Source organism: Lissotriton helveticus, chromosome 10, assembly GCF_964261635.1.
Source record: "Lissotriton helveticus chromosome 10, aLisHel1.1, whole genome shotgun sequence".
In the NCBI taxonomy this organism is placed as follows: Eukaryota; Metazoa; Chordata; class Amphibia; order Caudata; family Salamandridae; genus Lissotriton; species Lissotriton helveticus.
Genome location: NC_136071.1, coordinates 36,415,547 through 36,429,974, shown reverse-complemented (window position 1 = coordinate 36,429,974; position 14,428 = coordinate 36,415,547). Strand labels below are relative to the sequence as shown.

Below are 14,428 nucleotides of genomic sequence, written 5' to 3'. Positions count from 1 at the left end.
ACAACACTCCACCTCCATCTCCAGCACCATTTCTGCCATTACCTTTGGCTCCAGGACCATGTCGGACTTCCCCTCAGCCTCAGGACTGGTTCCTTAGTCTCAGCAGAAGCATTATACCCAGCCTTCCCAGCTCCAGGTTCAGATCCTAGTAATTTTTTGAATGCCATGTTTAGCATCTTCAATAAGGCGATGACTCCATCTGGTGCACCTCCGGCCGCCATGGCCCTTTGACTTATTACCTGGGAGGTTTTCCGACACCTTACCAGGAGGTGCCTTTCATGCCCTTCATTCCGATAACCTGGGTTTCCTGGCTAACTCCAGTGCTGGTGGGCATTCCTAGAAAAAGGACTCAACTGCCTTTGATTCTTCCACCTGTAGAGGTATCACCGGTGCTGCAAGTGACTCCTCCGGTGCTGGTTACCTCTGTGCTGATGTCGCAAGCTTCGACTTCGGTGCCTCTTCTTGCATCTTCAACACCGTTGCCAATGTCACCGTCACCAATACTGATGCCACAACATACGTTAAAAAGAGGGCTGATTGCTCATGTAAGAGGGATAATGTTTCTTTGGAGTGAAAAATCCCCAAGAAGGCGAAGAGGGTGAAATAGTGGAGCAGTCTTATTGGACCCAGACTTCGAAGGGTTGAGGGAGAATGGGAATCATTGTCTCCAAAGGGCATTCCGCCTCCAGAAGTCATTTCATACCATTTGGTTATACGGAAAGCAGCAGAAATTTTGGATTTGTCTCTTCCACCTATAGAGCTGAAATCAAACCTATTGACTGAGGTACTCCGTTCACCCTTGTCTGAGCCTTTGTCCTTAAATTTGTCCTTAGCATGACCAAATTTAGACATTTGGCCAAAGACGATTACTGTCTTTGCTGTTTTTAGGTCAATAGCCATAAAGTATAAACAGGCTCAAGGAAGATCCTCTCTTTGTTTGTCCTCTCATCCTTCGCCTGAGAGTTTAGTTGTTGAGATCTCATTTTCGTAAAGTTGACTCCTGGATCTTTTCCTTCTTCGCTTGCAGATAGAGAATCCAAGAAGACGGAATAGTCTGCAAGAAAGGTTTTCTCATCAGGCATCATGGAACTAAAATTGACAAATGCAGCCTGCTTGCTGGGTTGCTAAATTCATGCACTTCTGGATTCTGCCAAGTCTGTTGTTCCGAAATTGCCTGATAAATGTTTCTGAACTTTTCAGTGATGGCCAAACTGCATCCCTCCAGATCATACACTCGGGACTGTGCACAGCTGATTGCTGATTCTGTGGCTAGAACTACGGGCTCTTCGATTTCTACCAGAAGGCATGCATGGTTGAGAGGTTCCCGATTTGAGAGATCACTGATGGATTTGCCCTATGATGCCTAGAACCTTTTAAAGAGAGCAGTGTCCATCAGCTCATTCTTTGGTTGTTTAATATCAGCCCAAGCACTACAGGCAATTTAAAAGATTCTGAGGTTTTGCCTGAAGGTTTTCTTTTTGTGGACGACAGTTGTAGCAACAGCAGCAGTAGTCCGATGCCCCCTACAGATGTTTCAGCGTCCGTGGAAGGGGTAGACTTGGGCTGTTCCACTTCCCCCATCTTCTGCCTCATCCTCTTCCTCCTCCACCAACATCGCAAGAAAGCAGCCCTATTTTTCCCATCTTAGAGCATGCTTTACCAGTGGGAGGATGGGTGTCAGTGTCGATCCATAACATTGGATATTTGGGTGCAAAATATTGTGGGAAAGTGGTGGCCCTACCCTTTCAGGAATTTCACCCACTCTTTCCGCCCGACTGAATTTGCTTTCCACAGGCCATCTTCAGCTCCTCGAACAGGAGGTCCAATACTTAAAGGGTGCAGTGGAGTCCGTTCCAGAGCAAGAACAGTCTCAGGGATGTTAGTTGCGTTATTTCCTGATTTCCACGAAGGACGGTCGCTTGTGTCCGATGCTAGATCTCCGGATTTGGAACTGGTTTCGCAAACAGGAAAAGTATATGATCCTGACAGCGACAATGAATACTGGATGATTTCAATCGACTTGCAGGATGCTTACTTTCACATCCCTATTCCGCATTCACACAGGTAGTAGTACCTCCGCCTCATGGTGAGGTCTCAATATTATCAGTTGGCGGCCCTCCCACCCGCCTCTCGAATCTTCACAGGGGTGATGGCAGTGGTTGCAGTTCATCTCTGAAGGTTGGAAATACCTGTATTCCCTTACCTAGATGATTGGCCCATCCATGCCAAGTCTCTGGAGTTGATATTTCTTCACTTGCAGGTGAAAACTCTGTTGTTGTTCACCCTGGGCTTTTCCATCTACAAGCCCAAGTCTCACCAGGAGCCTTCTCAGCTCACCCTGTTTATAGGGACAGTACGGGTCACTAGGGTGAGTCGAGCCTTCCCTCTTCCTCAGAGGATTCTGGGCATTCAGGTTATGATTCCGATGTTTCAGAATGGAGTAATGGTTCCAATCTTGTCATGTGTCTTAGTTAGGCCCAGGGTGAAATGCTGCTATTTTTCTGTTTATACATTTCCTAAGTTGCATTTTCTTTCTCATGATGACTTCTAACACACATTTGGTTGCGTGACAATGCAGGATTATTTCCTCTGAAACTACATTGCTTGCAAAATTCCACTAAGTAGAAACATTATCAGGACACCTAGAATACTACGTACAAGGCCTCGACACACATTTTGTAAATGTTATTTGTTTTCATCCATAAACCGATGAAGCTATCGATAGATCATAACACTATCGGCCTGACTAATGTCTCAGCTAGCGAACAACGATGCTGTTTGTTATATATAAACAAGCATTTCCGGGGTTGGGTCACAGGAACACTTGTCATTTGCAAGGCCACTACACACTGAAACCTCAGCCCAGCTGCTTGCTGATCCCTCTGCGAGGAATATCAAACTTGTGACCACGACGGGGACCTATGTTCTTTCCCTTCAGGTATTGGGGTTGGATAATCCGATGGGGATTCCTGGCAGAACATATACATACACCCTAGGCATCTAGGTTAGGGAACACATAGTAGTAGTATGATATATATTGTTTTATATGCCTGCATACGTACATTGTCTTAGCAAAATGGTGGAACTTTTCATTCTCTTCACTGTCCTTATATTACTAATCACTTTCATCTGCTTCTGTCTATGGATCATTGCAGCACATATATTCTATACAAGAATCATGTAGGTTCAATAAAGATTGAAAACACCCCACTGTGTTTACCTTGTATACTTCTCTGTGAGAAAGAGAGCACTAGTGACTAAGCGAAAGGGTTCTATATCTGTTACCACCATCCCTGGGAGACCTGAGGATTGCCATGTTCTGTGGTTGCCAAAACCGTTTGCTACCTGTCTGGGTTTAGGGGTGCTTATGGTGGCACTGCGGGCTAGCTGGTCTCTAGAATGGCATTTGGTATGTACAATAGTACTCAAGTGTATTTTGCCATTCATTATTCATCCTGTACGCTATTTAGGTAATGCCATCTGGGCCAAGGATGAGACAAAATTTACCCAAGCAATTATTCAGGACTGCTACAATTAGACAACAATATATCTATTCCCTGGTTAAAATATATTTCGGACCTAATTAACAACCTATTTAAGATCAAGATCCATGAAAATCCAGCACATGTGATAGGCCCGTCCAAGCAGGAGATAAAGGGTCCGTTTCTGGCCCACAGAAATATGACTCGTATGAGATTAGTGGGAAAGCAAATTACATACCTGTTTTATAAGACTGTTGTAAATAGTGGAGGTTTCCAAATCTGCTTATCTTTAGTTTCTAAACCTTCATACCATTTTGTATTATTAGGGGTGGGACTAGGAATTGCTCATCACCTAGTTGCCGTCCCTGAAATGAAAATACGGCCTACAATTTTATGCCCATGTGAAGACCATTCCAAACGGAGCACATTGCACTTTTTACTTTTGTGATTTTGATATGTATTTTAGACGTATTTATTTAAAACCATTGTTTAAAAAACACAGTGTAAGAACAACTAACGCTGCTATGAATTTACTAATTGCGTTCAATGATCCTGGGATATGTTTTTATGTTGCGACATTTATTTACAAATCAATTAATGTAAGAAAAAGTGTTATGATTCCTAACTGATTTTATTGTCCCTAACTAATTGGATCGTTTTTATGTAAATAATAGTTTTATCTGTATGTATATATTTGTTGCTTTTCTGCTTGTTGTACATACCGAATAAAGCTTGCTGATCCGAACCAAGGTAATGGCATTTTGCGATTCTTTAAATTGTGAATCGTTTTGCAATTACCAAACTTGGCTTTTTGCCATAGACTGATGCGTTGCTCAGTTGAAAACTGGAGATTGCTCATGCTGGAAATTGAGCTGCGTATCCAACAGAAATCTTACAGAGTTATTGCCATCCACCTTTTCAAAGTATAAAGATGGCAAGAAAGGACTGTGAAAAGTAAGCTGGGGCCAGAAAACGCAAACTAAAAGTTTCCAAAAAAGAACTGGAATTATGGACTTAGAAGGGTGTTTGTACCATGATGAACTGTTCGGTAAAACATCTCCTCCAGTACCTGAATTTCAAAAGAATACCATTTGGCAAGCAATGCAGAAGAAGATCAACTCTGCTGGGGGGTCACAGAGATCCTTTGAATAAATATGAAAGCAATGGTATGATCTCATATCCAGGACAAAAGAGAAGGTAGAAAGCCAGCTAAGTAGGGACGGGAGCATCTGAAGGAGGTCCCTTGGCTGCCCCACCCAACTAACTGCAATTGAAAAACTGGTTTTATTTCAAGTGTGTTTATTGAAAGTAGATTTGGCAAATGACAATAGTCATCACAATTAGCATAATACATAAATAATTCAGAAGTGTCATCTCCTAATAAAGACAGGTTCTCAATCCAGGAGTCGGACAGAGTAATACATTATTCTGGTTATGATATGAATTCAGATACAAGCTCTCTATCTGAAGGGTTGAGCAACCTTAATATATATTTTATTCCAGAAAACTCTGATGATAACATAGAATAAAACTATGGCCATGCTTCTCTGGTGAACCACAAGAAATGCTGATTTCACACATTTCTGCCTTTTAAAAGGTAATAGCGTCCATGGAATTTTTCCAGGACTTAAAAATGGAGGATTGCCTCTGAACTGGAGTAGTAGCTCCACCACAGGAACCTCCACTAGACTTGATACCCTGGCCATTGACAGATGTGCAATCAAATATTCAGCTACATCATGCAAATCTTTCTCTGGAAAAATCAACATAATTGCAGAGAAGAGAGGCTGGGCATGACACACTAAACCAAAGCACGAAGAAGGGGATAATTTCCAAGCCCATGACCCAGACTCCTTTTATGGGGATAATCAAAATCCTGAAGGCCTTAGCTACACGAGCAATCCTGCAACAGGATTAATGGTAGTAGCAAATCTGGAAATAAAAAGCAAAGCACCTGATACAGCACCTGCGTGCTTGCAGCGCCAGATTAAGACTGGCTTAGTGTGGCTAAAGTTCTCACGGAGAAGCACCACTACTTGGAAGCATTGAAACAACACATAAGAAAGCTACTCTTTAAAAATGCCATAGAACCAGCACCAAATATCGGAGACAAATTTTGGATCTTATTCAAAATCCTTCCTTATCTGCCAAAATGAGGAGCGGAGGCCCGTCCTGGATCCTAAAGCAATGAACAAGTTTATTAAAGGCAGACTTTCAAAATGATATCCTTGCTGGATACCCTGCAATCAGTAAACAAAAATGACACTACAACGGACAACACTATCATTGCAAATCACTCCCATTTGATTTGAAGACAGCACACAGGATCTTCACGAAAAGCATTCCTTCATTAGAGATTTACCGGCTGCATTAAGGGATAAGAATTCATCCATTCCTTGAGTGGCTTATGAAAGCAGCAACGCCTTAGCAAACGCTTCACTATGCTAAGCGAAAACTTACTGAAGAAATTGGATCTCACATATAACATTGACAAGTCTATCCTAAAGCCAACTTAGAACATATTGCTCTTGTGGGCAAACAGGTATTCACATCTGATAAAAATGTGTCCATCACAAAAAGGATAGAAAAGCTATACACAGTGATTTAAGAAATGTAGCTTAAAACTGGATAACTGTAATGAAATTCTAAGTAATATTAGGGATACCTTCTTCCTGCATTCCACTCATGCCACAGTGCAGTTTGAGACCCCTTCAAGAAGGTTTGGTCTTTGGACAAGCAATGGAAACACATAACAGACCATTGGAAAAACTTGATCCAGTTACCCAGCAAGATGAAAGACTCTATGCCATGGTGGAGGGAAAAGAAAAATGTATACGCTTACTTGCACCTATATGAGAACAAAACATTCTTTAATCTAATCACAAATGCCTGAGTGAAAGACTGGGCAGCACAAATGACAGATGTGTCAGTAAGCGTAGTATAATCATGACAAGAACAAACGTATATTTACTGTCTATAATTGAGCTCAGTCAGACTAAATTTGAAATATTTCCTACTTTTATTTAGACATCACAATATGAACAGACTCCATGGCAACACCATATTATATCCCAAAACAAGGAGAATCAAAATCTAAAGTGCCCAAAGAAATGCAACAACTGTGGTGCTGTGCTTTGAAATACAATATCAACCTAAGAGAAGAACATGTTTACGGGTTTAGAGAATGAGACAACAGACTCACTCAGCAGAAAGCATGTGAATTGCCACGAATGGGAATAAATGGCAATCAATTAGATCTGGTCATCAATAGATGTGGCAACCCTCAACTAAATGAGTTTGTGATGCCAGAGAACGCCAAATGCCATAACTATACAAGCAGTTGGTGGTAACCAAACTCCAGGAGAAGCATTTTCGACTCACTGGCTAGGGAAATATGTGTACATTTTTTCCTTATGCGTCTCATTCCGATGATCTTGGGCAAATGAAAAAAAAGAACCATGCATTATCTCCCCAGCTTGAGCCAAACCATTTTGGTACACATATTTATTGGACCGCTTGATCTAAACACCAATTCTCTGCGAGACAGACTCATCCCTACAAGATATTCAGGACCTTACATCACAACTCGGCCTCTTTGCACTTGACTGCCATACTGTTGCAGACTAAGAAGTTGAATAACTCAGCATTCCACTGAGCCGTAAAAACAAAATGATAGCAGCTAGAGCCAATTCAACAATTATTATTTTAAATAGACGAGGTTTCGTACCTGTGCTTCAGTGAATGAAATCAATCCACTCTCCATGTATCAGCATTAAGTACCACCTTATTTGCTCACCATGGGAAATCAGGGCTGTGTGCCTATCAGATTGTATCTAACAGCTATTTCTAGGTATTTCAGGACTCTACCTTAATTGTTTTATGTCAGAGTGTTCAAGGAATTTTATCAAAATGGTCGGGCGGTGAGTTTATAGGGAAATGGCGCCCTAAGGAGAGGTCCACAAGATAATATGTTTAAGTAATTTAAGAGAAGTGTGTATAGCAGTGCTGCAGAGATAGAGACCCACCCTCCTCCCTAATACGTGGTCAAGGCTAACAAAACAACATTCATATGGTTCCCCAAGCTCACATCAATGAATTCAATACTCAGTATACACAGATATACGTGTTGATTTTCTTTGTCTTTTGTTCTTTATTGTTCTTATGTTCAACACTATTACTTGTTAGCCTTGGACATAGCCAACACGTTTCGTTGCACTGTAGGGAAAGATATCCCGCGACTTCCTCAGTGCTAAATCTTCTTTGAACAATACCCTCTCTATCGGTTGTAATTCCGTCCTGAAGGTGGTAGTATTCGTAATGTGGGTCAGATATTATTTATTTCGGATTCCCAATAATTCTTGAGAAATCAAATTCAAAAACTCAATTCCATTTTGGATGTGACACTCCGTATAAGGGGAATTCACCATGTATGTACCCGTTCCCCGGTACATGTGTTCAAGCCAAAGCTTTCCGCAGCAAGTATGCCGGCGGATTTCTCAAGAATGGGGATCCAAAATAGACAATATCTGACCCACGTTATGAATACTACCACCTTCTAGACGGAATTACAACCGATAGGTAGGTATTGTTCAAAGAAGAATTAGCCCTGAGGAAGTCACGGGATATCTTCTATAAGAACTATAAAGAACAAAAGGCAAAGAAAATCAACACTTATGTCTGTGAATACTTTGTATTGAATTCATTGGCGTGTGCTGAGGGACCATATGAATGGTCAAGGAATTTGTGTAGGGTTTGCTTCGCACCTTTAAAAACCAAAACAACTATTCTTCCCAGTCCAACCAATCAATTAATGATCAAAACTGTTACCTTCATCAGTGCAACAATTTATTTATTGCAATTTCATTCATAAATAAATAAGTCCAATATTTCTTAAAACAGCAATTAACACAAAATACACTAAAGCAAAGTCAGTTTAGCCCCCAACACTACAGAACTAATCCAACCCGAAAATGTAGTCCTTAGTTAAAATCAAGGCTGCAACAGTAAACAAAAACTTTAAACGTCATGGAGGAAAGTATAGTTTTCCTCCTAGTGTGGCTAACATCTGTTGGAAATTTAAAAGACGACGTACGTTTCGGTGGAACCCCCTGATTTTCTTCCCACATTCATCAGGACGCAAAGCAATAATGCATTGATATAACGAAAAAAAGTTGTAATCTTTTACTTTCCTTGTAAGGGGGGGGGGTGGTCAGCAAAATAAACCGTCATCACATCCTCAAGATGTATGGGGGAACTAATGTCCCCAGAATAACCACACTATGCAACAGGCGCACGTTCAAACGAAATGGACAAGTTGCCAAAAACTTGATGAAATCACAAAAGGTCTCAAGCGAACTTCCGATGGTTTGCAGGTGATCAATTAATCAGAGCAGATCTTGCTCAATAGTTGAAAAACGGCCCGTGTTCCTGGCATAAACAAAATATGTGGCTGTGATGGGCAAGCTGCCTTCCCACCAACAATAAAGAACCCACCAGCTTGGAAATAAAGCATGGTTCTAGGGAAACTCATAAGTGAAGCATTTCAAATGTTGTCATGAAAAACAGTTTTTAGGTCTCGCTGAGTCAGCGCATGCGCTGCTCGGCGAGACATTTAGTCTGTGGGCTTTCAAAAGTCCTACCAGACGCTTTTGCTGGCCACGGGCGTGCGGTTACATGCACAATGGCGAGCAGAGGCGCCATATGGCTTTCCTCTCTCGTCATTGTGCGCGCACATCGCACACCACTCGCCAGACGTGCAAGTGTTTTTTTTCACTTTTTCCGCCGCACACACAACTCCCGGCTTGTTTGTGCTTTGTTTTGAGCGTGAGTAGGCACACACAAGTTGGTATGTCTATCTTGTGCAATTGTTTACTACGCCTGATTGAAACGGGACTCCGCTAACAGCACATTCCCAGCAGCATAACAAATAGGCACACGCATTCTAATTGTGCTGCCTGGAAGACAGAGTGATGTCATTGCGTCTCCTTTGGAGGAGCATGGAGTAGCACAGATGTGCCACGGCAGTCTTCTCTGTGCGCGCCAGGCGCGTAGTTCACAGAATCTGCCAGATGAGTTATTCTTGGAAAGCACTCGAAGAGCAAAATATGAAATGCTTCTCAATTGGGGACCGTTTTATCACAAGTCTTGGAGATCCCAGGCATTCATCACTTAGGTTAAATAAATCCTTTAGAGGGCAATCGTTATCCAGTTTTGTTTTTGTTACCTGTGTGTTACTCTGGGTAGAAATATTGGTCTTAACGGAAAGCTATATCACTATCGCAAAGAACCATATAATAGCCTACGTGATGTTTTTACGATTTATTCGGCTGGCCATTCAAAAAATAAAAAGCAGGGCTTTTTCTTAAAAACAGTATTTTGGTAGCTTATGTTAGTGATGTCAAACAGGATATTAACTTTCAGGCTTGTAACTTAGAACATACTAGGCGATTCCTTTATGCCCCACAGCGAATGCAAACCATAATGTCTTAACTTGTATGCTTTCAGAATTGTAATAAGGACGTTTGACACTGACTACAAAACTAGTTGTCGTTTGGCGCTTAAAATATTTACTTTTGTTATTTCTAAAGTTTTATCAACTTTGAAAAGGTGAATAGCTGAGTCAACCGCCCCCCCCCCCCCTGCTGAGGTTCATACCTGTAATGTGTAGACCCCTAGAGGTAGTGCTTTCCCCATTGAATTCTTATACGTAAACAGCGCTTCTGGTATTTGAATGCCCTGGCACACACTAAAAGAAACAAGCATTGGCATAGCCAATAGGTCTCGCCTTTGGTACCTTATAAGTGTTTAGTTATCCAGCACAATATCCTTGGTGCAACAACATCAAGTGTTGCATGGCTAAACACTTGTAAGGTCCCAAAGGCGAGACCTATTGGCTATGCCAATGCTTGTTCTACTGGTTATCACTTCAGCAAGAAGATACAAGCTCTTTAAATTAGGACACCAGTGAGGTTTAACAAGAACAAAGTAACTGTCTACCAATCAAAATTAATTCTGAAGATTCCAACAGCTTTTCTTCTAAATGAAAAAATGCATCTACCAGCTTGTTGTCCTCAACAGCTGCTAAAAAAGCTCTATGCTCACAAGACATCAAGTGATGCTTCAAATTCGCTCTTGAAAAGATAAAAGAATATAGAGAAACTGGCGAGTTGTTTCTTAGGAAAGACAAACAAAGGTTGCCCTTTGTGAAAGCAAAGCTTTTCAAGGTGTATCAATTCATGCATTGTCACATAGCCATAAGAAAGCTGGCAGACCATTGAAGCACAGGATTAGAGTTACAAGACATCTGTAAAGCGGCATCAAACCACACTTTCAGCAACCATTACTGTTTGGATGTCAGCTCATTGCTGAAATGGCAGTGGGTCATGCACTGTTAACTTTAATTTTCATGGAGGTAAGCTTCATTACCACCTTAACTAAAATAAAATTCTACTTTGGTTATCCTAATTGGGAATAATATATTACGCTTTGGTATAAAGAGGTGCTTATTATGTTTATTAAGGGTGCATGAGTAGTCACAAATTCTTTAAGTACTTCTGTGTGTTCCAGCACTGTCCTCTTTTAGCCATCCAGTTTTTGGGGTGGATTGTTATCCTCTTATCTACCCCAGATATACCCTTTTAAACTGTGTTCTCCTGATTTCCTTTGCAGTTAGGTTACCATCACTTTTGTCCTGAGTCTAAAATAAGCCTGTCCCAAGTTAGTTGACACATTCAGAGTTCCTTGGAATTTATGTGATGATGGAGTGAGTACATTATATTGACCGAATCGTAGCTGCTTGGAAATACAGCCCCCATATTAGTCTCTAGCTCTTTGAGATGATTTTGCCTATCTCACTTACAGTGTACTGTTCTTATTTTTTGTAGTAAATGATGAAAAGTCTCATCTTGAGGAAACGCTGAATGAGAAGCGAGGTAATTATAACTGGCTGATAAAGTAATTTTTTTTTTTTTTACCGAGTGGTGGGATTTTCATCTTTAGTATATTTACATTGGTATAGTTTCAGAAGATGAAAAAATGTAATGCATCACTATAATCAGGCCCTGAAAAAAAAAAATTCCCCAAGTCTAAACATTGTTCTTCTCTACGGGATCCTTATTAATCGCCATAAGTGATGAAATGTCCTACCCCTCGCGGGATCCCAGATTCCTTTTTACAAAATTTCTACATTATCCATTTCATTTGGAAAAGCCAATTTTTAAAGAAAAAATTATGTTTTGGGCGGGCTATTTCAGATAGTATTAGCTAATTTCCTATTATTTTCTTTCTAAAGAACTACATTTTAAAATAAAAAATTTCATTACATGAAGAAAAGTAATAATAAAACTCTTTATGAACTGGAACCCTTTGATAGGAAAAAAAATAAAGCAAAGAATGGCAATGGATCTAGATAGGCTGTAGCCTACAGAAGCTGGAAAGCTGCTTTAGTCATGCCCTCCCAGTGACGGGTCAGTTTTTTTGCTGGCAACTGGTGAAAATATGTTGGAGCACAGAGTGGCTTGGGTTTTTGATTTGAAAATTATTCCCCACCTTACAAAAAACAAACTTCAGTTATCTTTTGGGATTGTTACCTTTTCTTTGTTTCCTCTCAAAAGATTTTACATTTTTACAAGTGAATGCCACCTGTGTTTGCAGCGCACCCTTCGTGTGGAAGGAAAGACAGACAGACCCTCTCAAAGTCTATACTGTTTGCCTGCTAAAATCTCATCAACTTGAAGGATGTCGTTCTGTAAAAATGTCCAGGAGGGCTCTGAAGGACAAAAATCAGACTACAGTCCCTTTAGGGAGACCACAGGCGGCGTTAAGAATTTGCCCCGGGAAGATCTGATGAGCATGTACAGGGTGGGTTCCTCTATGATAGCTTACGCTTCCACCTCAAACTCCCCAAGAGGGATAGCCACAGAGAGACCTCAGTGTGAGGAAGTTCCTGGTCTACATCTCGATCCAAGGAAAATGACACAGAAATGCTCTTTGATGCCAAAGTACTTCACTGGGAAACAACTTTCAACACCGAAGAGAACATCAAATAGAGTATTACACTTTTCAGCAGAGCAGGTTCGGAAACTGAAGGGAAAAGTCCTTGAGACATTGGACTCTGTGAACTTTAATCTCATTGCTGCTGGCGACGGCCAACGGCCGTCGCATGCACTACCTTTGGAGTGCTACGCACGTCCGTTGGCCGTCGCAGCCCGCCCGCGCAATAGAACGTTCCGCACTAGGGCGGAACGTTCGGCGCAGTAAAGGGGCTAGGGTGTACTTGACCCAGATTCCAAGGCAAAAGCTGTAGTCGACCAAACGTTCCTATGAAATATTTTTGGATAGAGTAGTTTCTTTTTCTTTCTGTTTTTCTCTTTCTTTTATAGGATTGGGATTGCTACTATATTCAGTGCATATGGCTAGCAATGAAGATCCCGAGGGGGAGAAGGAATAATTAACTACCTGTAATCCTTGTTGTTCTTCAGGGAAAATATTCATTAAAGTCATAAGCGCTCTCATCCCTCCCTGGAGAACATACAAAGGAATGAACTTTCACTCTCTCAGGTTCCTTGACTCCTTTACAGAGAAAACGGACCTAACTATCACTGTAGGACAAACTGGGATATCATTGGAGTGCTGTTCATGAGAATTGCAATGCCACCTTTCCAGTCTCTGTAGGCTGCCTACATTGTCCTTCCTTTCGCTCTTTGTTCCTTTAAAAAAGATTTGTGAGTTTTCTTGTCACTTTTCTCTGTGTACTTACATCTTTGATTATAAGGTTGGATTCTTTTATTAAGTTACCGTATATAAACAAAACTTGGCTGCATGAGTCTGCCTAAAACTTTATTTCGTATTTAGAAATTGACTTTTCCAAATTAAAAATGTGATGTATATATTTGTTAATAAGTTCAGTGACATGACATGTGGGTTGGACCATTGCATGATTAGGTCTTTGTAGTGATGAGGGTAAGTAGAATTTCAGGGAAGTAACTGTTCCTTACGCAATATTTCAAATTGTAGCCCTCATTCATAAGTGCAATAAACGGCGTTTCGAAGTATGAAGAGTCAAGGGCTCATCACCAGGAAAAACAATGTGTAAGGCACATGTTATCTTCTTACTTCATCAACTTTATTGAACTCCTCTATGTGAAGCTCTGATACATATAAGGCCATTCATAAGGTCATCAGCTTGCGGTATACCTCAGCCTGAAATCTGGGATATTGTATTAAACATCCCTTGTCATTATTTACACAGGAAAATATTTAGAAAAGTGTCCTCCATTGATCCAAATTTGCATCTATCACACAATCAATATATTTAATTCCCCCGCGATCTCTTTGGTCACCTTCACAAAGCTGGCCTTCTTCAAAATAACCTATGCTGGTGATGTGAATAGTTAGACGGTACAGTCAAACAATTCTTTTGTTAAAATATTGCCAAATATAGGGTTGATGTATTAAGAGCCATTTTCAACCATGTTGCTCTTAACTCTATTCTACTTTTGAGACAGCTGTTTCTAGAAACTCTGGATGACCATCTAGCCTCAAAAATATTTAAATAAGACTATTTGACATTATAACAGCAATTGCTTTTCAGAGAATCACAGCTAGATGGAAGAACTACTATCCCACAACATATTCCTGTTGGGGGAACTCCTAGTCAAACTCACAGAATCAAAGATTAAGCACATCACAACTAAAGTAAGGATACATACACCAGTAACCACTGCAAGGTCTTAGAAGTTAGGAAACCACTGCAACAGCAAACTCCTTGAAAATGCAGTTTTGTCTTCTTCAATATCTCTCTCATCACAACTAATTTTCCTCATTTTATTATCAAGCTCCACCGGCTCTTAACTACAACACACTCCAAACATGGACTCAATTTTGCTAAACCCGGCAGACAGACCAAGAGTAGTATCCTTTAACCGTCTTCTCCTCTATTACATCTG

General features: G+C 40.8%; 1 protein-coding gene across 2 annotated transcripts in view; it reads left to right on the top strand.

Moving 5' to 3' along the window:
• LOC144785836 (synaptonemal complex central element protein 1-like) overlaps nucleotides 1–14,428 on the top strand; it is a 265,320-nt gene that overhangs the window by 51,463 nt on the left and 199,429 nt on the right. For both annotated transcript variants that reach the window (XM_078664681.1, XM_078664682.1), the window contains exon 5: nucleotides 11,366–11,413. In XM_078664681.1, the coding sequence (XP_078520807.1) occupies nucleotides 11,366–11,413 (48 nt within the window). The remainder of the gene's footprint in view (nucleotides 1–11,365; nucleotides 11,414–14,428) is intronic.